General features: G+C 41.2%; 1 protein-coding gene across 1 annotated transcript in view; it reads left to right on the top strand.

The window, feature by feature from the left end:
- USP31 (ubiquitin specific peptidase 31) overlaps positions 1–26,831 on the top strand; it is a 76,919-nt gene that overhangs the window by 13,159 nt on the left and 36,929 nt on the right. The window contains exons 2-5 of the mRNA XM_065924488.1: positions 24,364–24,501; positions 25,739–25,827; positions 25,923–26,015; positions 26,687–26,822. Of these exons, the coding sequence (XP_065780560.1) occupies positions 24,364–24,501; positions 25,739–25,827; positions 25,923–26,015; positions 26,687–26,822 (456 nt within the window). The remainder of the gene's footprint in view (positions 1–24,363; positions 24,502–25,738; positions 25,828–25,922; positions 26,016–26,686; positions 26,823–26,831) is intronic.

The following is a 26,831-nucleotide window of genomic DNA, read 5'->3' as shown; positions in this document are numbered from 1 at the left end:
TGTATGTTCTTTTTCATATTCTTTTCCATTATAGTTTACTACAAGATATTGAACATAGTTCTCTGTGCTATACAGTAGGATCTTGTAACTGCTAATCCCAAGCTCTTAATTTATTCCCCCTCGCCCTTCCACTTTCTTGCCTAATTGTTCTGGCTGGAAATTCCGATATTCTGTTTCATAGATGTGGTGAAAATGGGCATCCTTGTCTTGTTTCTTCATCTTAGGGGAAAGCTTTCAGTATTTCACAGTTGAGTGTGACGTTAGCTGTGCTCTTTTTAGATACTGCTTTTATCACATTAAGTTTTCTTGTTAGCATATCTTTGTCATGGTAGAGTGTTGAATTTTGTCATGTGCTTTCTTTGAATCAATTGAGATGATTGTGTGGTAGTTTTCTTTTATTCTATTGATGTGGCATATTGAAGTGAAGTGAAGTTGCTCAGTAGTGTCCAACTCTTTGTGACCCCATGGACTATAGTGTCCATGGAGTTCTCTAGGCCAGAATATTGGAGTGGGTAGCCTTTCCCTTCTCCACGGGATCTTCCCAACCCAGGGATTGAACCCAGGTCTCCCGTGTTGCAGGCAGATTCTTTACCAGCTGAGACATAACGAAAGCCCAAGAATACTGGAGTGGGTAGCCTATCCCTTCTCTAGAGGGTCTTTCTGACCCAGGAATCGAACCAGGGTCTCCTGCATTGCAGGTGGATTCTTTACCAACTGAGCTATTGATGTGGCATATTACATTGATTTTCATATGTTGAACTCCCCCTCATTCCAGAAATAAATCCTACTTTATGGTCATGGTGTCCCTTGGGACCTTGAAGTTTCTTTTATTTTTGGAAACTTTATAATAGCTCTTTATAGAATAGTGTAGATGTGTGTAAGGCAACACGTTCATAAGCCTTGAGACATTTGATATAGATACTTCTCTCAGTCTATGGCTCTTTTAGTTTTGTTACTTTTTCCCGTCCCTTTTCCTTATTGTTTTTGTTAACTACATAGCTGAAAAGTTACGCTTTCATACTGGATAATTTTTCTATTTTATTTTTTGTTAGTTTTTTCCATTATGTTCTAAAATATTTCTCTTTCCAGTAGTTTGGAGTTTGGTTTAGTTTAGTGCATGTGAAAAGTGGGGATTTATTTTAAGGTTTGGGATTTCCCTATCTTGTATAGTGAGTAGCTGAGAACCTGTGTTTCAGCCATGGCTGCACCACTTACTAGCCGAGGGACCTTGAGCACTTAACTCGGCTTAGTTTTCTCATTTGTAAAATGTGGATGAGAATATATCTACCTTTTTTTTCTTTAAACAAGAGAAAAACTTGGCCGAGGGCCTGACATATCATCAGTGCTAGTGAGTGTTAACTGGTATTGTTACCCCAACCTCATTATCACCGTGTTTATTTATGGAAGTCTCCATATTTAGAGTTTTATGGTCTGTTTTTGAATTTTGTATTCTGTTTCATCAGTACTTTTATTGGTTCCACATGGCATTGTTGCCGCGTGTTCTTTTCATGCTATTCTCTTTTTCCTCCCACTGTGAAACATTTATTTTTGTTCTGCAATAATAGACATGATTAAGACCAGTGCAGAGAACTACTGAGTTTATTGGGTAAGAAGTGTTATCTTGCTCTTCTTTACAAGTTCTCTGGAAAGAGTTTTGAATCATTTTTGTCAGGTTTCAGAAACTGATCCTGTGTGAATTTTAGGGTTAAATATCTACATTAATTTGGGAAAAATAACCGTCTTTGCTGCATGTCTGCCTGTCACTGATAAAATCCACAACTTTAAACAAAACAAACTAATAATAATGTTACAGTAAGAAAACCTGGCTGACTGATAACTGAGGGAGAAATTGAAATAGTTATTAAAAGAACTGCCTGTTCCTCCAGAAGATAACAGAATTGGATTAATTTAGTCATACATTCTTCCAAGGATCAGATAATCTTCGTATTACATAACTGTCAAAAGGGTAGAAAAATTTCCTCTCAGAGGCAAGAGGATTCTGTTTCCTAAACCTGTTCACGTCTGTCTCCTCCACGCCACTGTGAGACCCTCTAGGGCAGCGAGTCTGTCTTGCCCAGCACTCTTCTGTTGGAGGTGCTTGGTTAGTCTGAACTGAAGGTGCCCCAGCAAGGAAGGACAGCTTGCAGACCCGCCTCAGTTGTAAACATTGATGTGCCGGTGATGGGCCCCTTCTGTTGTACACAGATGGGCCAGACCTCCCTGAGGACTATGAATTGACGCTTGGGCTTTAAGCCTTGAGAGAGGAGAGGAGAAATTGGAGAAGGGAGTGGTATGCCTCAGTATACAGAACTTTTTGAACAAGTTGTCTGAAAATGGAATGAACTGCCTCACCTCAGTGTATTTTTATCATTGGACAAGTTTCATCAGAGTCCTGGGTGGTCTTGTAAGGGAGAGTTACACACCCCATAATAGACTGGGCTGCATTCAGTTTATTTCTTATTCCTTGTCTCCTGCTCCTTCCCTCTAACTTTTGAACATATTTAAAAAATGCATTTAAAGCAGAGTTGACAGTGTTTGGCAGCTTAACATGAAGGGTAGTGAGATAGAGAGATGAAGATAATTGGGATGTTTTGAAACAGGGTGCCTTAGGATGGCGCTTTTCAAGACTGAAAGCACAGAATGGAAAACAATTCTGCAGCTGGATGGGTAAGTTCAGTTTTAGACAGCTCACATAGTATGTGAGCATAAGAGCCCTAGGAAAACTTGTGTGGTGTTGTTTTTATGTTTGTTGAACGTCTCTCATCTATCGGACTCTCTGTGACCCCATGGCCTATATAGCCCACCAGGCTCCTCCATCCATGGGATTCTCCAGGCAGGAATACTGGAGTGGGGTTGCCATGTCCTTCTCCAGGGGATCTTCCCGACCCAGGGATCAAACCCGAGTCTCCCGCATTGCAGGCAGATGCTTTACCCTCTGAGCCAACAGGGAGGGAAGCCCCATCTATCGGGCAGGGACTATAAAATGAATCACCTTAAGTTTTCAGTGATCCATGTGGAAAGGCGCTGATCTGGTCTCAAGTGGAAACCTCTCTGAAATTGACACAGATGTAATAATGCAGATGCTTGTCCGGAGCTAGTTGTTTTCTCTCTTCCTTTGTGGGGTGTGAAGTTTTTAGGTCTTCTCTGCCACTTTTGTCTTGTTACTGGTGTGTGGTTTGGTGGATTTTTCCTGTTGCCATCTATACGCTTGTCACAGTGAGGGGCTCTCAATGGGGCAGTGTTCTCTGTTTGTGCAGTTCTGCACAGCTGTTTCCTATAGTGAAGACTGGAAAACAATGACCTCATGATTTCCACAAAAAAACCTTTTATATATAGTCCTGGAAAAGAAATCATTCAAAACCGAGTAATTTAAAGTTCTGTCCTCTGTAGCTTTTCCCTTCAATGTTATTCTTGTTTGTTCTGCTAATTAGTCGTTCATTGGCTGTTCCTCAAATGACCTTTTATGTTTCCCAAACAGAATGTTTGCAGTGGAGCACATCGGGGTATCTTGTTTTTTTGTTTGATTGTGATCTTTGTTTAGAAACCATTGTTTTATGCCACGAGCTGTGGCAGTTCCTAGAGGAACTGGCCAGTCACCCAACATCTGTTGCTTCTTCCCTCCAGTTGTTGAACTTTGATGGTAGCAAACAGTGTGTCCACAAACAAACAGTTCACGCTTCAGAAGACTGCATAGGACTGGTCAGGAAATGCCTTTGTTGCTTCTACTGTTAGGAACCTTTGTAAGCTCCTTACCAGCTCAGTAAATTCTTTCTTTCTTTTTTAAATTCTCTCTCTCTCTCTCTCTCTTTTTTTTTTTTTTTGGTTTTGTAAATTCTTTGACCTTAAGAGCAAGGCAGAGCTGTCTGGTTCTCAGGAATTTAAGAAACGATAATAATCATAATCATGGAAATATCATTTATTTGTGTGGAGCCATATTATTTACAAGGTACCTTCATATACAGCTTTCTTTTTTTTTTTTTTTTGGCCACAGCACCAGGCATATGGAATCTTCGTTCCCCCTGCCTTGAAAATGTGATTTGTTAACCACAGGGCCGCCAGGGAAGTCCCTGCTCCTTTCCTTTTGAAAAATCTGTGAACCCGTGAATTTTTAATTCAGTCAGAAGCCTGTTATGGCTGAGATCTTGGGGTGGCCACTGAGCCTCAGTTTCCTGATTTTCCTTTTCATTGCCATGTGATAATATCAGCCTCACAGATTGTGTGTTTAACCACTGAACCGACAGGGAAATCCCTACAATTTTTTCATTTAATCTTCGTGACAGCCCTGGGAAAGGAGCATTGCTATTCCATTTAAAAAATGAGGATACAGGGCTTCAGTGCTAGTAAGTAGCAGACCAGACTCAAGCCTTGGGTGGTTTTTATGAAGTTAAAGGAGAAGATGTAAAGTAAGTATTGTAAGTATTCCAGAAATAGAAGGTGCTCATTCCAAATCTATGGACACCCAAATTACCCTTTCCCATTTCTAAATTCTGTCCTATGGACAGTTTTTCTTGCTGCCAGATTAATCTTAAAGGTTATCTTGAATTACATTATTTCTGTTTTCAAAAGTTGCCTTTAGTTTTTCTTTTGTATACAAAATGTGTAAGTTTCTTTTCCAGGAAAAAGGCATACCAGGCCCATAAAAAAATGTTACTCCGTAGACATACAGTTATGTTAATTTGCTCTAAATGTTTCTAATGTTTACTTTGAGTTCAGTACTTACCTCATCTTGGGCTGGTGAAAAAATTTCACAGTGTGAATTCACAGTGTGGTCTGTGGGCCACACTTTGAGGATCACTGCTGTGCAGCTTCTCATGGTCTGATTTGGTTTATTCCTTTAGTTTCAGTGAAAATATTTTTCTGTCTATGCTTTTCCTGTAAAATGGTAGTTAGATCTAGAGGCTTAATGAGATTGAGGGTTGAGTATTTTTTTTTTAAGCCCTCTTGTTTTTTTCTGGTAAAGCCAGTTTCTGAAAAGTGCTGTCAGCTTCATCAGGAAGTCTGTCCTGTCTGGTTGTGTCACTCTCAATGTTAGCAGCCGTTGATGGTTAGTCCTTGATGCATTAGTTCATTAAGGGTTGGAAAATGCGGTTTTAATTTTAACATGTCTCCTCACTTACTAGCTGGAATACTTCTGTAGAGACTCTTGCCCTTGTCAGTGGTTTGGTTACCGCAAAGTAAATTTTGAGAAGAAAGACAAGATAAATATTTGGTGGGTTCCCCCCCCCTTATTTTATAGTTTTCAAAATAATTACTTGATTTCCAAATATAGTTAGTGAGTGTTTTGTTGTAACTATATGAACTTACAGATTTAGATGCATGTTTGAAAGGTGTATATAGTCAAAGCTATGGTTTTTCCAGTAGTCATGTACAGATGTGAGAGTTGGATCATAAAGAAAGCTGAGTGCCAGAAAAATTGATGCTTTTGAACTCCAGTATTGGAGACTCTTGAGAGTTTCTTGGGCAGCAAGGAGATCAAACCAGTCAATCCTAAAGGAGATCAGTCCTGAATATTTATTGGAAGAACCGATGCTAAAACTGAAGCTCCAATACTTCGGCCATCTGATGCAAAGGGCTGACTCATTGGATAAGACTCTGAGGCTGGGAGACTGAAGGCAGGAGGAGAAGGGGATGACAGAGGATAAGATGGTTGGGTGGCATCACTGACTCGATGGACATGAGTTTGAGCAAGCTCCAGGAGTTGTGGATGGATAGGGAAGCTGGCATGCTGCAGTCCATGGGGTCACAAAGAGTTGGATACAAGTGAGCAACTGAACTGGACTGAGTCACTTATTAACCTTATTATGCCCAACTTGTCCTATTTTTGGCCATTGGGATAAGTTGGCTACCAAGTCCTTTTGGCACTAGTAATTTGTGATGTCAACGCAAAATGCAGGAAGTTAAGGTTTTCCAGGCTTATCTTATATGGTTCCTGCTCCAGATGTGGAAGCAGTCATTTCTTTAAGGAGACTTAGTTACTTTTGGTAGCAGATGGTTCTGAGAGGCCACAGTCGAGGCCATAGGGGTGTACCTGGTTTCCTGGGTCTCAGTAGACAGAGTGAGGAAACGTGTGATTTATAAGTCAAGAATTTATATTGATAATTTCATTTAGGAATTCAGGGTTTTTATTTAACCTCATTGATCTTACATCTGTATTTCTCCTATGCTGAAAATCCTTTTCTTAACACTAGTGTAAATTCTTGTTTACATTATCTCAAAATGCATTTATAGTCTCATCACAGTAATCTCAATATTAGCACCAACAGGATGAATATTTAAAAGTTTAAGATTAATTTTTGTCTCTAGGATATTTTGTCTCTAGGACTGTGCTGTCATGTTTTTGTTTTAAAGTCTCTTGGAATAGTTCTCAAGTGTGACTTAGTCACCAGCATGATATATACATTGATTTGTTCTTTCTGCTTTTGATTTTGAGGAATTGTTTTTTAGAATTTAGTTTTGTTGTGTAATTATATAAAAAATAAAATTCATTTGCCTGAAGTCAGATATTAAAAAAAAAGATCTGTTCAAAGAACTCTAGTTTCTGATTACTGTATTCTATTCCCTTTCTCCGTAAATTTTATGATTTATTCTTTCATTGTTTTAGTAGAAGCAAATATGTGTGTTCATAATCTCTCTCTGACTTAAATAAGTGTTAACATACATACATACATGATTCTTTTTATCTTGTTTTTTTCTTGCAGGTAACATGGGTGCTTAGCAGTTGCCCTGCATATCGGGTTATTTTGTGTATTCTTTGTAACAGTGTAAGGTGGATATACATATTTTTTTTTCTGTTTTGTGGATGAAAAAACAGGCATTTCTCCAGACCTTCATTCTCGAATTCTTGTTATTCCGATAGTGTTGGGTGCTGTCCTTTATGTGCATATTCGTGAGTGAGTGAATGAGCAGGGAACTCACTTTTGTTTTGGTTTTTTTGGGGGGAAACTCACTTTTGTATCTCCTCTGCTTTGAGCAATGATGGGAGCAGAGGACTGTTTTTAAACTGTAGGTAAGGAAATTTAGCCTTTTCTTTGAGGGCGATAGCTCTCTATAGCTGGATAAGAACACATTATAGAAAGAACCTTTTTCCTGATCAGAGGTGGTCCCAGCAATTATAATGACACATTTACTTGAAATATTCTTTAATGTTACCCTAAAATAAGAGTTCCTTTTTGACAGTGCAGTGACAGCTTGGTAAATCTCCCTCGCTTTAGAGTCTTTTATGAAGGTTAAAATAAAATAAGATAGCTAAAGAAAACGCCTTTAAAAGCAACAGCTCATGGGAAATAGCTACTAGTTAATGATTTCAGGATTTTAATAGTGACAGGAAGGAAGGAGGGTAGCCTCATTTCCTTGCAGGCAGGAGAGAATGAGGAGCATTGGCAGCTTTTTATCTCATATCCAGCAGGAGGAAGGGCTAGCTGAGTTAGAGACCTGTTGGTTGCTGCCCTTTGAGCCTTTATTGTGACGTCAGGCAGCTGGTTAGGCTCTAGTTACTGCCCCACCCACTTTCTGATGATGCTGAGGTCTCTCTCAGGCCTCCGGGTCTGAGGTCAGGGCTGGGAGGAGGGTGAGGGCAGCCAGGGTACAGGTCTGCTCCTTTCTTTCTTTTTTTTTTTTTTTCAGTTTTCCGACCAGGGATCAAACCTGTGCTCCCTGCATTGGAAGCATGAAGTCTTAACCACTGGATTGCCAGGGAAGTCCCTACTCCTTTCCTTTTGAAAAATCTGTGAACCCATGAATTTTGAGTTTAGTCAGAATCCTGGTATGGTTGAGATGTTGGGGTAAATCACTGGGCCTCAACTTCCTTATTTTCCTTTTCGTTGCCATGTGATAGTATCAGCCTCACAGACTGTGGTGCTTAACAGCCTTTGGTTCCTTTACACCTGAATGATGGAAACACTTTAGCAGGAAAGCCGCACCAACCCAGCTTGTGAAAGCAAGCCTGGAACATGGGAAAGGGAGCTTGGTAGGAAGATGTTGATGCTTTCCAACTGTCATCTGGAGAAGACTTTTGAAAGTCCCTTGGACAGTAAGGAGATCAAATCAGTCAATCCTAAAGGAAATCAACTCTGAACATTCAGCTAGAATACTTTGGCCACCTGATGTGAAGAGCCAACTCATTAGAAAAGACCTGTATGCTGGGAAAGATTGATGGCATGAGGAGAAGGGGATGACAGAGGATGAGATGGTTGGATGGCATCTCTGATTCAGTGGACATGAGTTTGAGCAAACTCCAGGAAATAGTGAAAGACAGGGAAGCCTGGCATCTGGCAGTCCAGGGGGTCACAGAGTCGGACGCAGCTGAGTGACTGAACAATAACACGGAAGAAGTGGAGACTTCTACGAAAGGCCACTATAGTTAAGTGCTGAGGAAAAATAAATGTCTTCCACATAAAATTTTCTCTGTGATTCTGATTGTTTTGAGTTCACCTTTGATGAGTGTACGCTGACCTCTTCAATTGTAGGTTGTTTTTGAAGGTGTGGTATTTAAATTTCCAGTGTTAACAATGCTAGATGATTCCCTGATGTGTCTGCTGCAGCGGGAATCTCTCACTGTGATATATTCTGGGTCATTTTGTTATCACCCTGTGATCTTTTTTGAATAACAGCAATGACCCATTCATCTGGCTTTTCGAGGGAATAAGTCTTTTATATGTTATTTCCTATATAATTATTTAAATATCAAGTCTTTAAAAGTTTGACGTTTTCCCTGTTTGATAGATGACTTGATAGCATAGCTTACACACTCACTTTTTTCAGGGAGGGAATCCTGGACATAGTTTACTCTCTCTGGTGATTTAGAATATTATGAGCTTCATCTGTTGCACTCTCCTTCTGTGCTATGGAGGTATCTTTGGGGACATTGGGACTGTGCAGGACTTAATAAATGGTCCTGAATTACTTAGATTGTTTGAATTCTTTCTTCCACTTTTGGTAATACTCCTCCTTGCTCTCTCCCGTCCATCCTCTGTCACGGCCCTTCCTTAGTTTTTTCTTGCTCTATCTGGTTTCACTTTATCCTGGGCATTTGTACACCCCCTTCCTCATTCCTGTATCTTGCAGTTTCTAATCTGCTTCTAGTTAACTAACCAGATAAATAGAATGGACTCAAATAACACTAAATATTCTGCATTAGGGCCTGGGATCTGGCTAAATTAAGAAACTTTAGTATTTCCTTTTTGAAGTTATTAAAAAAACTTTTTAGTGAAGTATGGCATACATACAGAAAAATGCATAACATCATTAGTGTACAACTCAATGAATATTAAATCCTAAAGTGATATTGAAGTACAGAAATGGTATGGGCCTAACAGAAGCAAAAGATAATAAGAGATGGCAAGAATACATAGAAGAACTATACAAAAAAGATCTTAATGACTCAGATAGCCACGATGGTGTGATCACTCCCCTAGAGCCAGACATCCTGGAGTACGAAGTCAAGTGGGCCTTAGGAAGCATCACTATGAAAAAAACTAGTGGGGGTGATGAAATTCCAGGTGAACTATTTCAAATCTAAAAGATGATGCTGTGAAAGTGCTGCACTCAATATGCCAGTAAATCTGGAAAACCCAGCAGTGCCCACAGGACTGGAAAAGGTCAGTTTTCATTCCAATCCCAAAGAAAGGCAATGCCAAACAATGTTCAAACTACCACACAATTGCCCTCATTTCACACGCTAGCAAAGGCATGCTGAAAATTCTCCAAGCCAGGCTTTAACAGTATGTGAACCAAGAACTTCCAGATGTTCAAGCTGGATTTAGAAAAAGCAGAGGAACCAGAGATCAAATTGCCAGCATCCATTGGATCATCAAAAAAGCAAAAGAGTTCCAGAAAAACATCTGCTTCATTGACTACGTTAAAGCCTTTGACCATGTGGATCACAACAAACTGTGGAAAATTCTTCAAGAGATGGGAATACAAGACCACCTTACCTGCCTCCTGAGAAATCTGTGTGCAGGCCAAGAAGCAACAGTTAGAACAGGACATGGAACAGCAAACTGGTTCCAGATTGGGAAAGGAGGATGTCAAGGTTGTATATTGTTACCTTGCTTATTTAACTTATATGCAGAGTACATCTTTTGAAATCCCAGGCTGGATGAAGCACAAGCTGGAATCAAGATTGCCAGGAGAAATATCAATAACCTCAGATATGCAGATGACACTACCCTTATGGCAGAAAGCGAAGAGGAACTAAAGAGCCTCTTGATGAAAGTGAAAGAGGGGAATGAAAAAGTTGACTTAAAACTCAGCATACAAAAAATGAAGATCATGGCATCCGGTTCCATCACTGCAGATGGTGACTGCAGCCATGATATTAAAAGACGCTTGCTCCTTGAAAGAAAAGCTGTGACCAACCTAGACAGCATATTAAAAAGCAGACACATTACCTTACCGACCAAAGTCCATCTAGTCAAAGCTATGGTTTTTCCAGTAGTCATGTATGGATGTGAGAGTTGGACCATAAGGAAGCTGAGTGCTGAAGAATTGATGCTTTTGAACTGTGGTGTTGGAGAAGACTCTTTGAGAGTCCCTTGGACTGCAAGGAGATCAAACCAGTCAATCCTAGAGGAAATCAGTCCTGAATATTCATTGGAAGGACTAACATTGAAGCTGAAACTCTATCAGTACTTTGGCCACCTGTTGCGAAGAACTGACTCATTTGAAAAGATCCTGATGCTGGGAAAGACTGAAGGGGACGACAGAGGATGAGATGGTTGGATGGCATCACTGACTGGATGGACATGAATTTGAGCAAGTTCCGGAAGTTGGTGATGGACAGGGAAGCCTCATGTGCTGCAGTCTATGGGGTCCTAAAGAGTCGGACACGACTGTGCGACTGAACTGACTGAACTGAAAGTGATATTATCAACCAGATCAAGAAATGGGTTGTCACTAGCTCTCCAGAAGCTCCCTTTTTTGACTCCTCCTAAAACCTATCCCCTCCCTCTTCCCCAAAGGTAACCACTTTCCTGGCTTCTAAAATCATTGATTAGTTTTGCCTGATTTTGTTATTATAAGTGAAATAAAAATATGTTATCTTAAAAGACAGCTTTACTGAGATATAATTTATATACTGTGTACTTGACCCATAAAGTATATGTAGAATTCAGTGATTTTGAATATTTTCACTGAGTTGTGCCTCCAACATCTCAATTTTAGGACATTTTAATTACCCCAAAGAAACTCCATATCAATTAGCAATCATTGTTCATTGCCCCCAGCTTTCCAGTGCTAAATGTTCACTAACCTACTTCTGGTTTCTGTAGATTTTCCTGTTCTGAACATTTCATAGAAATGGAATCATTCAACACATGGCCCTTGCATTTGACTTCTTTCACTTAACCTGATGTTTTTCAAGGTTATGTTGTACCATGAATCATAACTTCATTCCCTATGGTGGCTGAAAAATACTCTGTTATATGAATACACCATGTTCTGTTTATGACACTTGTTGATTGACATTTGGATTGTCTCTTCTCTGACTGTTAATAAATAATGAGGCTGTGAATATTCGTTCCATGTGGTGCAGTGGTAAAGAATCCACCTGCCAGTGCAGGAGACATAGGAGACTCGAGTTCGACCCCCGGGCCAGGAAGATCCCCTGAAGTAGGAAATGACAGCCTATTTCAGTATTCTTGCCTGGAGAATCCCATGGACAGAGAAGCCTGGTGGGCTGCAGTCCACGGGGTCACGGAGAGTTGGACACAACTGAGCGACTGAGCACACACACACAGAAATACTCAACTACAAATTTTTGTGTGGAAGTATGTTTTCATTTCTCTTGGATGTATACCTGGGAATAAAATCTCACGGTCATATGGCAACTCCATGTTTAACTTTTTGAGCAACTACCCAACTGTTTCCCCAGCATCTGCACCATTTTACATTTCCACCATCCCTTGTATGAGGGGTCCAACTTCTCTACATCCTTGTCAATATTTGTTATTGTCTGTCTTTTATTATAGCTATCTTAGTGGGGGTGAAGTGGTATCTCATGTGACTTTTATTTGCAGTAGGGAGTCTTTTGTGTCTGGTTTCTTTTGCCAAAATTCATTATGAGTCACATCTCTTCTGGTAAGTGTATTATCTAAAATATTGTAGAAAACTTGGAAAATATGTGATAGCTGAAAAGGAAAATTGAAAATGTATAAAAGTTGTTTAGCATATTACTTTTCCCCCTTTTTTGTGTGTTTTAACATAATTGAGATCAAACTTTAATTTTGCATTGTGTGATTGTCTTTATATTGTATTATATGAGTCATTTTTTAAAAACAACTCTGTAGATGAAGGTTCTAGTACCTATTTTTGGATAGTTTCTGGTTGCAGTGAACATATTTTTAACATAAATTTTTGTTTTAACCTTTTTCTTCAGGATATTTAGAAGTGAAATTCCTGTCAGAGATTATCTATTTTGAAGGTCCTTAAATCATGTTGTTACTTCATTTTTGGAAGGGTTGTGCCATTAGCAGTGTAAGAATGTCTGTCATACCCCACTTGCAGGAAAGAAATCCTGAAGTTGATAAGTGAGAAAAAGCATTTTATTGTTTTAATTTGCATTTCTTCATTGATAGTGAAGGCCACACAGCTCATCTGTTCTTTAAAGTGGGAGGACGCCTGTATGAGAGTGGCATTGAGATAATTTAGGGAATTACCCGGTTTGGATTTCACAGACTTCTTTTTATTTGCTCTCTGTGTCTTCACATACTCTCTGAGTTAGCTTTCATGTTCTACAGGCAGATGCACAAGTCCTGTACCAACTGTGTGTGCGTGCATGTGTGCTAAGTCGCTTCCGTCACGTCTGACTCTCTGCGACCCCATAGACTATAGCCTGCCAGGCTCCTCTGTCCTTGGGCTTCTCCAGGAAAGCATGCTGGAGTGAGTTGCCATGCCCTCCGCTAGGGGAATCTTCTCGACCCAGGGATCAACTCTTGTCTCTGGCATCTCCTGCACTGGCAGGCGGGGAAGACTCCCTGTACTGATTAGCATTGACTGAAATTGAGGCATGTCAGACCAGGCCTGGACTGGAAAGGTTCTAGCACTTTCCCCGGGGAAGCACAGAGCCCAGGTAAGCTGGAGGCTGCCCCTGTGGTGGTTGTGTGCTGCCTGCTCCCCGACGTGAGGGTTGAAGGAACCCGCGGAGGCTGGCCAGACTTGGAGACTACAGCTGTGCTTGGCTTACTAGTCAGCCGGCTTAGCTGTCAGGCATGCCCAGTGCTGGGTGTGGAGAAGAGTGATATGGCAGGTCTGTGACTTGAAAGCTGCTTTAGCCAGTTAAAATTTATTTGGAGTGCTCTGGGTTTATGGCAATATGAATGTGTAATTCATAGTGAAATTTACTGGGTCTCTGCTTATGAATAACATCTCTTGATTACTAGTAATTGATGTTTTAGTTATCAAAATGCAATCACAGAATATTGATTCAAAGCAAGATTATTTCCAGAATAGTTTGAATCCCTTTATAAAATTGTCTGTTTGGTCACAAACATTTTAGATCTGATTATCATCAGATACCAACATATTCAAAATCAAGAGGACGTTTACCTTGCCAGTGAACACACACACTGATTATAGAGGATGTTTATTTGGCCTTGGAGTAGTTCAGGGCCTCATGCCTCCCCCACTCTTATCTTTCCCACACTATCCCACCTTCAGTTAGCTGCAGGTCCCTCTGTTGTTGTTCAGTCATTAAGTCATATCCGATGTTCGCAACCCCATGAACCAGATAGCATACCAGGCTATAAGAGTACTGGAATGTTCAGGAATACTTCTCTGTTCATGGGGATTTCCAGGCAAGAATACTAGGATGGGTCGCCAATTCCTTCTCCAGGGGATCTTCCTGGACCAGGGATCGAACCCACATCTCCTGCATTGACAGGTGGATTCCTTACCACTGAGCCACTAGGGAAACCCATAGGTCTCTTTACTTCCACCCCAAAGGGGAGTGACCCTCAGCCGAGGACATCACTGGCCTCTCTGGAGGTGAGCAGGGTCATGTGCTGAGTTCATAAGCCACGCCCCTGTTTGCCCCTTGTCTTCCCACCTCTTCATCAGGAAGCTGAGGCTGCTGCTTTTTTTTTTTTCCTCTTCCTAGAGCTGAACTTTCACCTCCCACCTGGCAAGCCGGGGAGACCTTAAAAGGCCCTGGTGGGTGGCTGTAGGCATAAACTCATTTTTCCCTCTCTCTTTCCCTCATTTTTCTTTGATCCTGGTTGCTTTTTCCCCCAGTGGTAAGGTCCAAAGGTTGATTTAGGTTTTGAGTTTATGATTAATAAGGCAGCAAACTGATTTAAAACTCCCAAGATCTGTCTAGCAGAGCAAAAAATTCTTAGCATAGTACAGCCTGCCTCTCAGGGATTTGGGGCCAAAACCTCAGCTAGAAGTAAGGTCTGTGTTTGTTTTGTTGTTGGTGTTTTTTTTTTTTTTTTTGCCAGCCCTTTCTGTGAATGTGGTTTGGTTCCTTGGCCAAAATACTAGGGTGTACTATCATAAAATCACCCTGTGTACCACTTGGTTATCATTATCAACAAATTCATTTAGAAAATGTGGAAAACAGTGAAATATGTAAAGGAAAAATCATTCCAAACTTGCCCCTTTAAGGTAACGATTATTAATGTTTTGGTGTATATTTATAAGGATAAAAAGCTAAAAGGTCTTTTAAAAGTGTTTTTTCAAGGTTTGAAATCAAATTCATATGTAGTTTTGTATCTTCATTTCACTTAATTTTTTTGTATTTTCTAAAACTTTCAAATGTTTGTAATGTTCTGTGGTAGGAATATATAGTAACTTCTTGGATATTTAGATGACTTTTCCAGTTTTTGTTTTGAGTGTGTTTGTTTATTTTTGATTGTGCTGGGTCTTTGTTGCTGAGGGCTTTCTCTAGTTCTGAGCGGGCGCGCCTCTCTAATTGGAGTGAGCAGGCTTCTCATTGCTTCTCTTACTGTGGAGCATGGACTCTAGGGCCTGTGAGCTTCCATAGTTGTCGGCACAGGGGCTCAGTAGTTCTGGCTTGCCTGGTATAGTTGCCCATGGCATACGGAATCTTCCCAGACCAGAGATCAAACCTGTATCCTCTGCATTGGCAGATGGGCTTGCCTCCACTCTACCACCAGGGAAGAATTTTAACTGTTGAAGATTATTGCACTTCCCATACGATGACCTTTTAGTCACATCAGGGCTTGGGTGTTTCCTTTTTCGATTGTGTTGATAGTTAGCTAAAATTCTCCCTCTTCCTTCTTTTTTTTTTTTTTTGTTAAGTTTTTTAAAAAGCTCTATTTTACTATAGTTGGGAAGAATCTTAGATTGTGTAGGAAAATGTCGAGGAGACTAGAAAGAAGACACATGAGTTTCTTGAGTTAATTGACTGGATTCATAAACACATTTTGGTGACCCAAGTTGACTTTGGAGTTGGCTTGGCTTGGCCAGTTAGAGGGTCCTAGGAAGGATGGAAAGACGAGATCAGAATCATCTCCACCAGCAGACCAGCCTGAGCATTATAAGGTGAACGCTCCCCTTTGTATTTGCTATTGACAGACAGATGCAGCTCTCCCAGGGCAGATGGTAGTCTGGTTTGCTTTCTGTAGCAACCGGGGACACTCAGGCAGGGCATATTTCTTCACATGCTGCAAGCTGATCTGCTGACATAGTCCGAATTCCTCCTTACTCTTTGAATAATAACATTTCAATTAGAGAGACTGCATTTTTGTTTCTGGGCCATATTTCAGTCATAGGAAAAAAATGCTAATTAGAACAAAACAGACACTTTATTAACACAGATTTATTTAAAAGCAAAGAAGCTCCCAGAAGCCTCAGACTTGGTGCAACTGTGGCTCAGTCTCCAGCACATGTTTTGTGTCTGCATTGAGACTGGCACTCAGAAAGAACCACAGCCCTACCTGATCCTGAGTTGTATAGGGGAAAAAACCATTCACTGAAAAAAATAATCATGGGCAAAAGTGTTTCAAGGCCACTTTAATCAGATGAGGACTTCCCTGGTGGCTCAGCTAGCAAAGAATCCGCCTGCAATTTGGGAGACCTGGATTTAGTCTCTGGGTTGGGAAGATCTGCTGGAGAAGGGAAAGATTACCCACTCCAGTATTCTGGCCTGGAGAATTCCATGGACTGTATAGTCATGGGGTTGCAAAGAGTCGGACACAACTGAGCGGCTTTCACTTTCACTTGAATTAGATGAGGTTGGAGAATAATGATAACATTGGACAAGTTACTTCACTTTACTGAGCCCAAGGTTTTTTCTCTGTAAATAATGATGTTAATACTGTACTTAACAGCCTAGGGGATTTCTGGGGATTAACTTCTATAGGAAATAACATCTATAAAACAATTAGTACAAAGCCTGATAGACTCTAATAAAGGCACTCTAATATTAACTTGTTATTATTATTCTTCGTGTCACGTACTGTATTTGCTAGGTTTCTAGGAATTAATATTGAATAAGACATCCCCAATCAGTCTAGTGATAGAGACAGATATGAGATTATGTATCCTGGTGATTGAATAAAATGTAGTAATTGATATAATGCAGTTATGACAAAAGAGCCTCCTGTAAATTTTTAATGTTTTTGGAACTGAAAATTTAGTGGGTTTTTTTTTTTAGCATGGCATGCTTTTTCTCAGTCTTGGCTTCACATTAGAAATAGAATTGTTAAATCACATTTGAAAAACAAAACTGTTGATGAACTGGCCCCACCATAGACCTAATTAAGTCAGTATCCCACGGCTGCTGCCACTTACAGTTTTTATTTGTAAAATACAATTTCCCAGGTGATTCTATTGTACCACCATGGGTCAAGAGCCAGTGCCTTAGATATTTTCTTCTTGTTTTCTTTGGCATTTTCCAGGATTATGCTATACCATAGGCTAATTCCTTGCTTTTTTCTTGACTTTTGAAACTTACATGATGACAGGTATTTAGAGTTTAAAATGCTTTTGTGATTTCATGAAAGCCTCACAATGATAAATTTTAAAAAGTATCATTCCCATTTTGCAGAAAAGATATCCAAGGCTCAGAAGAACTACACGTTAAGTAACAGTTGGGCTTAAACCCAGGTATTCAGAATCCAGTCTTTCTGTTTCTACTGCATTTCTACCAGAACTGTTCAACCAGTGTTTAAATACTTGGAGGTCTTCTCTTGTTGCTGTGTTTTCTGCTGATACAGCTTTATGACCTGTTGAAAAATCTTGCTCATTTTTCATCTAGCTGAACCACTTGTGGTCTATTTCTTTTATTCTGGCTCTAATGCTGTTGACCATACTTCCACCCTTAGCTATAATTTCTTGAAATGCACTAGCCATTTCTCAGTCCTTCTATTACAACCTTTTCTTTTATAAAGAGCCTCTTGATGGAAGTGAAAGAGGAGAGTGAAAAAGTTGGCTTAAAGCTCAACATTCAGAAAACTAAGATCATGGCATCTGGTCCCATCAACTTCATGGCAAAGAGATGGGGAAACAGTAGCTAACTTTATTTTTCTGGGCTCCAAAATCACTGTGGATGGTGATTGCAGCCATGAAATTAAAAGATGCTTATTCCTTGGAAGGAAAGTTATGACCAACCTGGACAGCATATTGAAAAGCAGAGACATTACTTTGTCAACAAAGGTGTGTCTAGTCAAGGCTATGATTTTTCCAGTGGTCATGTATGGATGTGAGAGTTGGACTGTAAAGAAAACTGAGTGCAGAAGAACTGATGGTTTTGAACTGTGGTGTTGGAGAAGACTCTTGAGAGTCCCTTGGACTGCAAGGAGATCCACCCAGTCCATCCTAAAGGAAGTCAGTCCTGAATATTCATTGGAAGGACTGATGCTGAAGCTGAAGCTCCAGTACTTTGGCCACCTGATGCGAAGAGCTGACTCATTTGAAAAGCCCCTGATGCTGGGAAAGATTGAGGGCAGGAGGAGAAGGGGATGACAGAGCGTGAGATGGTTGGATGGCATCACCGACTCAATGGACATGAGTTTGGGTGGACTCTGGGAGTTGGTGTTGGACAGGGAGGCCTGGCATGCTGTGGTTCATGGGGTTGCAAAGAGTCGGACACGACTGAGCGACTGAACTGAACTGATGCCCTTTCCTGTTTTTATTTCATCAGTGAGACCCTGCCACCAAGTTGTTCTGGTATTATATTAATTCAATATTGAAAACTAGTAACTATAAATATCCCTTGCTGTCCAAATCTGTTCTAGTTTCTAAATTTGGAACTTGAGAACTTGGACGTAGGGGACACCTGTGCTTGAGCTACCCTTTGTTTGGCTCTCAGTCCGGAAGGATCAAGGAGCTCTGTACCAGAACAACTCATTCTTCCTTGTGGCCAAACGTGAACACATGAACCGTGGTGTGTGGCAGTCTCTATAGTTCTCCCTGAATTGTCTTTCCATCTTAGAAGGAAGCGCCTTTCCTGTTGCCTCCTTCCTCCTGTCTTGTTCCTCTCCCCCTAGGGTCCCAGCTCCATCTTTCTGAGGAAGGAGAAGGAGCAGAGAACTTGGGGAATGGGAGTGGAGGGCGTTCCAGGCGTAGGGACCATGGAAGCCATCCAGTCTCTTTCAAGGGCGGTAGTTGCCCACGGCTGGCTTAGTCCTGAGGGCCTCTCTGCCTCGTTTGCGCTGTTGTGTGAATAGACCTTCCCACCACAGGTGGGGATACAAGGAGGAAGGGCTGGATGAAGGTCACAGAGAGCCCTGTTGAGGGTGGCTGTGTCCTGTACCCCGGCATGGAATTCTGTTTTACACTTTCTCTGTCACTGTTTTATGGGTCGTATCTGCTTTTAGGGTTTTCATCGATTTGTACCAATTGCATCCCCTATGTTTTTAGTTAATTATTCTTCATCAGCTTAAGTGTCCAGAAGGTCAGATATAAGAGATGAAACTTTTCTCAGGACAAGTGCTTATCATTCTGTTCTTTCTAGCACAGCCCAGAAACCAAGTTTCAGTTTTAGATCTTTCTCTTAAAATGTAGATATATTGTCCTCCCAAGTTCTTCTGTTCTTTTCCAGAATCACTGAAAGTAAATTCTACATTCCTTCTGGCATAGAACCAAGGAAAGTGAGCGGTGATTTGGTTTGATGAGTTTTGGCAAGCTACATTTTCTCCAAAAGAGTAAGCCCACTCCTGATCGTTCATGTCAGATATTGCCACATCCATTCCCCGTGGAAGGAAATCACCAATAGCCATTGCTTTGTCATCTTTTTGGAGTCAGGTAAAGGATGTCTTGAACCAGTTACTGTCTTTTCTCTGGAGCCCAGGATTCTGCTGCTTTGGGCTCTATGGAATGAAAGAACCTCATATCTAATTTTTTTTTTTTTAAACTCCAGTTGGATAGACTTCATTCTTTTTCTTTTCTGGGCCATGCTTCCAACTCTTTTTTTTTTTCCCCCTCTTTAAGGGAGAAAAAAACATTCTCTGTAGTTCTTGACCTTAAGGTTTTATTTGAAGGTTGAAGAGAAATGTTAAGAGGCTTGAAGCCCCTAAAAATGTGTTTTGACTATTACTCATTGTTTAGTAACTAGATGTTAGGGATCATCTTGAATGAAAAATTGGAGTGATGGTTAGAATTATTTATAGTAGTATTTAAAGTTAAAGCAGCAGTTTCCAGTTTAATGTTTTTACAAATCAGCCTCATACCCAGACTCTGCAAAGTAGACACAGATGTGTAAGGTTAATTTTAAGAAGGTTCATGCTCTGTCATAGAAGTGACAAATTTATATGATTTCTCAGATGGTAGAAATATTTACAGATGACATGTTCTAGTGATAATCAGATTTTAAATAACCTGCAAAACTGGAGAAGGATTAACTTTACAACATCAAATAAACTAAGATTTAATTAGAAAAAAAATGATAAAAGGCAAACCAAAAGAGTGTCTGATGAGGCCTCAGAGAAAAACCAAATCACTTGCTGGTATTCTAGGGGCAGAGTTTGGGTAAAGCTGTGAGATGCCAGGGTCTCTACAATGGTCCAGCTCAACTGCTTCATTTTGTGACCACCAATCAGGTTCAGTGAGTTCCCCGAGATAACCAGCGGTGTGGGGCAGAGCCACGCTGGAGCCCAGGCTTCTTGACTCCTGTTATGTTTCTTCTTCTGTAGCACACATTAAAGGATGGTTACTAGATTATTCTGTGTTTTGGTTTGTCTGGGGAAGAAGTAAAATGGTCGCAGTAGTCCCTTGGGTCTCTGCAGTGGGAAGAAGTCACCGCTGTGAAGGGGGAGAGGAGCTTTTGTGTTGTGTTTGTTCAGTGAGGTTTCCTGTAACATCTTTAATTTGAGAGGCAGTGATTTAGGATGGGCTTGGCCCTAGAGCAGTTTTGGCTGTAGTTACAGAGGGCTGTGGAAGTCCTGTTGCTTGTCCAGTCGTGCCCAACAAGAATCTTGCTGAGCAGCTTCAGCACAGCACCTTTTATGCAGCGATTGGAGGAGAAATGCTGGATGAGTTGAAGTGATAATGGCAGGAAGCGTAAATCAAGTTTCATGCAACCTTGATAAAGAATTGAATGTTGTCCCCACCCTGCATTTGATGGACACTGCATAAAATATCTGTTTTGACATATGGAGAATCATTTTATTTCAGCTAATTTGTTTCTTAGGACGTGTATGCTGAGAACTACCCCTCCTCTACTTTGGAAGTAAATAAAGGAGAGGTTCTTGAGCAGAAACTGGTTATGCTTCCAGCATTTTGTGTGCCTCATCTGTATGCCAGGAGGCTTGTCTTTATCCCTGCTGAACCTAAACGTTCCTCTTGGCAGTTGGCCTCTGCTTCCTCCACAAAACAAAAACAACGTTCCCTGCCTCCCTGTCTATAACCTCTCTGAATCCATAACTATCCTTACCTCCTCTGCTGTCTTTCCCCGCTCCTGCTTAAGGCGGTTCCTCTGCCTCTTTTCTGAATCCTTCCTTCTCCCCTTACTGGAGGACCTTTCTTCTGGTATGTCCTTTCTGTTAGCTTCTTCCCTCACCACTGAGGTCCCTCTGTCCTGTAAGTGCCGCCTCTGCAGGATTAGAATATCTTTCTTCCTTCCTTTTCTAACGAAGCTTCTGGTATACGAAGAGTGGTATTCTTGATACCATTCAGTTGCCTTACCTTTTCTCCTCCTTCACCCTCTCTGATCTGTGTCACTGAAATGGAGCAGGAATCAGTCTCTTAATTTGCTGTTCTGAAGTGTCCACCTCTATGCTTGTTGTACTTGACTTTGCTGTGGTGGTTTGAGTCGTCGTTTCCATCTCCTTTAAGGTTTCTTCTCCCTCAGCTTGTGTGGTGCCACTCTCTTCGGGCTGCTTCCTCTCATCGTCTTCTTGGGCTTCTTTTCTGGGACTTGTCCGTTCTATAAGATTCGGTCCCAGCTGCCCACCTTTTCTCATTAAATGTTCCCTGGGTTATTTCCTCCATGCTCATAGGATAGGGTGTCTTCCCTGTGGCTCAGATGATAAAGAACACGCCTGCAATATGGGAGACCCAGGTTCGATCCCTGGGTTAGGAAGATCCCCCTGAAGAAGGGAATAGCAGCCCACTCCAGTATTCTTGCCTGGAGAATCCCATGGATAGAGGAGCCTGGTGGGCTACAGTTCATGGGGTCACAAAGAGTCGGACACAACTGAGTGACTGACACTTTCACAGGATAGGTGTACGTGCTCTGATTGAACTTGCCAGTTCAGATCTTTCCCCTGAGCACCAGGCCTCTCTCACTTGGGATCCTGTGAGTCCCTCAGACTTTACCTGTTCAAAGTTCTGCAGTCCCCCATCTCTTCCTCTGTTCCCAATTTCTTTATCCACCGAAGTCAGAAACTAAGAACCTCGGTGTCATCCAGATTTCTTCTGTATATCATTCAGTATAGCGTCATCACTCATCGGTTTCTCTTCCAGCCTGAATCAGCTGCAGGTTCACCTGCTGGTGCTGCTGGTTTCTTTTCTTTCTTTTTTTTCTTTTTTTAACTGATTCATTTTTCTTTGCTAGGAGGTCTTTTTCTTCTGTGGGTCACATTCTTCCACTGTCCATCACAATGGCTCTTGTTTTGATTCTCCTAAATGAGAAAATAATTATGGCCACAAACCAGACCATTTCAAAATGGAGTTAAGATGTCAAGTATATGAAATAGGGGGATTGAGGAAAATGAAGACTGAAAAGGAAGGAATTAGATTCGGTGATTGGGTGGTGTCAGACCTCTGGGTGAGTTCTGCAGTGCAGTGATCTCTTTACCCACACCCACTCCCCCTTTTTTATACCTGCTTCTGAGGCGGTGTCCGCATGGTATCCTTCAGGTCACCCAAATTCTTGTTTGTTACCAGGGTCCTTCCTCTTCCTTGTTCACGTTATTCAGTTAGTGAGTTTTACCAATGCCACCTCCATATTTTCTCTCATTTGTGTCCCTTAACTTTTTTCCTCCTTAAATTTGAATTTTGTAAGTCATCTTTTTGTTACTCACCTTGAATTTGATCATCAGTTTGTGATGGTTCTTCTCCTAATTAAAGATTTATCCCTTTTCATCTCTGTTATCATTATCTTAATTGGAAAATACAGTGGACAGTTGTTAGTTCTTTGGCTTACTTTGTCATTCAACTTGTAACACTGATGATCACACTCTCCTTAGCTGTTTGCCCTTGACTCTTGGGACTTCATCATCTTGATTTTCTTGCCACATCTTTGATGGCCTTTTCTTGGTCATCTTTAAGGCCCTCCTAAATAGAGCAGTCCTCTGGATTCTGTCCTCTAGTGGATCTCTCATGATCTTGTCTGGACAGTGCTAGTCATACTCATGATTTCAAGGACCACTCATCCCTTCACCCCGAAATCCTTGTCCTGAGCACAGACTCTTTCATTGAGTGCAAGACCTGTTTTTTTCAGTTGCTTACCAGGTATGTCCATTTGGAGGGTCTACAGAACTTCAGATATAGTGGATTATAATAGGAGCGCATCACTCTCTTTTCCAGACTTCTTCCTTTTTTTTTTTTTTTGTTTTTTAATCTTGTCCTGATGAAGGGAACCAGCACTGGCCCGTCATCTGGATAAAAGACACATGAATGACGCTAATGTCTTCTTCCTCACTTTCCACATTCGTTAGATCATGTGCATGTGTGTGCTAAGTCGCTTCAGTCTTATCCAACTCTTTGTGACCCTGTGGACTATAGATCTCCAGGCTTCTCTGTCCATGAGGATTCTCCAGGCAAGAATACTGGAGTGGGTTGCTATGCTCTCCTCCAGGGGATCTTCCTGATCCAGGGATCAAAGCCCACGACTCTTATGTCTCCTGCATTGGCAGGTGGGTTCTTTACCACTTGCACCACCTGGGAAACTCTCACTAGGTCACAAATCTTATCAATTCTGCTGCCCCAATTTTGAAATCTCTCTCAAATTTGCCCTCACAGACTTAGCTTAGACCCTATTCTCATCTCCTCGTTTCATTTGTCTCCTAACTGTGCTTCCTTTGTGCTGTTGTCTCCCCTTCTTTCTTCCTGCTTTCAAATTCATTACTGATAGCTCAAATTTGAGTGCTTATTATATGTCACTTACATGGGAAATGTTTTGCATGCATTTACACTTAACCATCACGTTAAACATTTTTTATCCTTTTTACTTTGGAGCAGAGTAGGTCAGGCCTCACCAATAGTAAGCGGCAGGGCAGAGATTTGAATTCAGGCTATATGCTTCAGAGCCTGTGATCTTAATTTTAATTCATCGCTTCACCTGCAGCCTTTCACTGGCTGCTCCTCTTTGCAAAGACTAGAATCTTTGAAAGCAAGTCACTGTCACAGTCCATATTCAAGGAGGTAGGGTTGGGGTTGTGGGGGTTAAGGTCCAGCTCCTGGAGGAGAGATTCTTGACACATTATTTAGAATTCTTCTTTAAGGGAGATTTGTCTCTTCCTACTTATTTACTTACTTTATGTGGACTTATTTTATACTTTGGCTTATCATCCAACACTGTAATACTTACTTTTACCAATTCTCATTTTTTCTTTTACTTTTTAAAAAATTGAAGTTATAATTGGCATATAACGTATTAGTTGCAGGTTGACATAATGATTTGGTATTTGTAACAGTTCTTATATTTAAGATGTTCAAGTTATTACCATTTTTTTTTCTATTAGTGAATTAGAAGTGAATTTTTTTTCTATTAGAAGTCTTGGCATGGTGTTTTGATGGTTTCCTTTAGATCCATATTCCTAAAAGTAGGATTGTCGGGTCGGTGCATTTAAAAGTTTTTGGTGCATGGGTGGGGCTTTTATGAGCATCTGGTTTCATACTTGCTGTCTTTCCAGGAAGTACTCACTAACACCCTTGAGATCTTGCATTCCTCTTTGGGATTATGGATGGCTTATCTTTAAAGCCAGAAACTGACTATTCATGCTGATTTATCTACCTGTGTAGAGTATTGTGTCAAAGAATGCACTGCAGTATCGGGGAAATTCCCAGCACGATGCCCAGGAGTTTCTGCTGTGGCTTTTGGACCGAGTTCACGAAGACCTCAATCATGCTGTGAAGCAGAGTGGCCAGCCTCCTCTGAAGGTAAGGGCACGCCCCTAGGGCAGTCAGGGAGTGCTGAGCTGAATGGAGAAAGGAGTGAGAGTAGATTCTTCCAAACCTCCTCTGAGTAGTTGTTGCAGTTTGCAGTTAGTTAATACTGTGAAATTGACTAAGTGAGTTTCGTGGATACTTAGAGGCTGTCTCCCCCTGCGCTGCTGCCACCACTGTGCTGGCAGTTGTCAGGAACAAGTTGCTGTCTCCAAGGAGCTTACACTCACGAGAGGGGACACATGTGCCTGTATACCTTTAGACTGACATTAGACTCAGTAAACTGTCTTTAAAGCAAAAATTTGCCTTCTATTCCAATGAGGCATAGTCTGTAGATCACTGGAATGTGATCTACACACAATCAAAGAGGAAATGTATGGATGTCTCTGCTGTTAGAATTAGATTTGAGTGTAGGAACTAAACCCTTAGAATATTCTTACTGAAAATCAGTGATTCATTATCAGTTTTTTTTGTGTAGTCTTAATATGACAGACAAAATGATTTATGTAATGGAAATAAAGTGTTGCTCTCCTCTCATAGCTTTAAAAATTTTTGATAATTCTATTCTGTACCTCAAATTTTAAATTTCTAGTTTTGGTTATTGTTCAGATTTAAGGTCCTTTGTCCCTGAACATTCTGTACTGTCATATGACTGTATGCTTGTGGCTGACTCTCCCTCCAGATTGAGACAGACTCAAGATCAGGTGCTGTGTCTTACCTCTCTTTGTATCTTTATGCCTTTTGCAGCACTTCTGCACGTGGTACCCGATGCTCAGTAACTAACTGTGGTGGGGGGACAGCGGGGATGAAAAGGTTAGGTAAAATGTGAGTAGAATGATTAGACCCAAGTAGGCAGCAGAGCTAATAGATGCTGGAGAGTAAATTCCCTTTAGGCAGGAATTGGTACTTTTGAATGGTTGAGATGATTCCCTGGAAGAGGTTGGAGGGAGCCTGTTGAGAGCTGGAGGAGGATTGCAGCGCTCAGGGGAAGGACTGCCCAAGGGCCTGGGCGGTGTGGAGAGACGGACAGGCTCTTTGTCTAGGAGAGCCTGTGACCCACGTCCTGGCAGCTGTGTTCTGGTTCCTTTAGCAGATGCCTTTCCCCGAAACATCTGGGTCTGATGCAGATCTGGTAGAGGAGGCCTGGGACATTTGTGACATCTTTAGGCTCATCGTCAGTCAAGACCTGGCACTTCTAGTTTGTGAAGTTGTGCTTTATTTTTTTTTTTAGCCACCATCAGAAACTGATATGATGCCTGAGGGACCATCTTTTCCTGTCTGTAGCACTTTTGTACAAGAACTTTTTCAAGCCCAATACAGGTATGAGCAAATTAAATTTCCCTTATGTTGTTTGCTTATGTTTATGTAGTTCTAGGTGATCTTAATGTGAGTGTCTTACATTCTTATTTTTGAAGATCTTCTTTGACGTGTCCTCATTGTCAGAAGCAGAGCAACACTTTTGATCCTTTCCTCTGCATTTCTTTGCCAATTCCTCTACCCCACACAAGGTAAGAACAGAGTTAATAAAACTAAAACTGTGTTCCTATATGCTCCTTTTCTTCTGTAGGTTCCTCTATTGGGGCTTCTTACATATTTAGACAAGTAATAGGATTACTGATAAATTGAATACAGGCATAAGGCCTTGCAGAAATTTATAAATGCCAGTCTGAGCCTGTAGGGTTGGCAGGTACATGGGGCAGGCAAGTCTTTTTTGGTTGGTCTGGTTGTATTCTGTTCAGCTGGTCGTCCTCCTGTGGTATGGGAGCTGGAGAAGGTTGTCGAGTGCCTACTAGAGCCTCTAGAGACCTTGCATTGCACTTTTAAAGTAGCTGTTTTATTTGAACTGTTCCTCAAAATTTCTCGGAGTTACACTGTTTCAAAAAAAACACAAGCACAGGACCAAGTACTGGTACGCTGTACGTTTGTTTGATAAATACCGCCCTTTCCAAAGCGTTCTCTGGTGCTCTCACAGGAGTCCATGAGCACACATGCATCTCCTCTGCCATCTTGAGCTAGTCCTCTCGAAAGACTTACTGATTATTGCCTGATAGTTCTGCATAGGTCCAAATGAAGGTGTGCGTTTGCTTCAGTGTTGTTGACTTCATGTCAGAGTTGTTTTGCTCATGCATTTTAGTTGAAGTGAGTGACTAATGAGAAGCTCTGACTTTGATCTGCACAGGCCCCTCTATGTCACCGTAGTGTATCAGGGGAAATGCTCTCACTGCATGCGGGTTGGCGTGGCCGTGCCTCTGTCTGGGACTGTCGCCAGACTTCGGGAAGCAGTGTCCGTGGAAACAAAGATCCCCACTGATCAGGTAATAAGG

The sequence above is a fragment of the Muntiacus reevesi genome, chromosome 2 (genome assembly GCF_963930625.1).
Source record: "Muntiacus reevesi chromosome 2, mMunRee1.1, whole genome shotgun sequence".
Lineage (NCBI taxonomy): Eukaryota > Metazoa > Chordata > Mammalia > Artiodactyla > Cervidae > Muntiacus > Muntiacus reevesi.
Note: the sequence above shows the minus strand (reverse complement) of the source record. Positions and strands in the feature narration are given on the sequence as shown.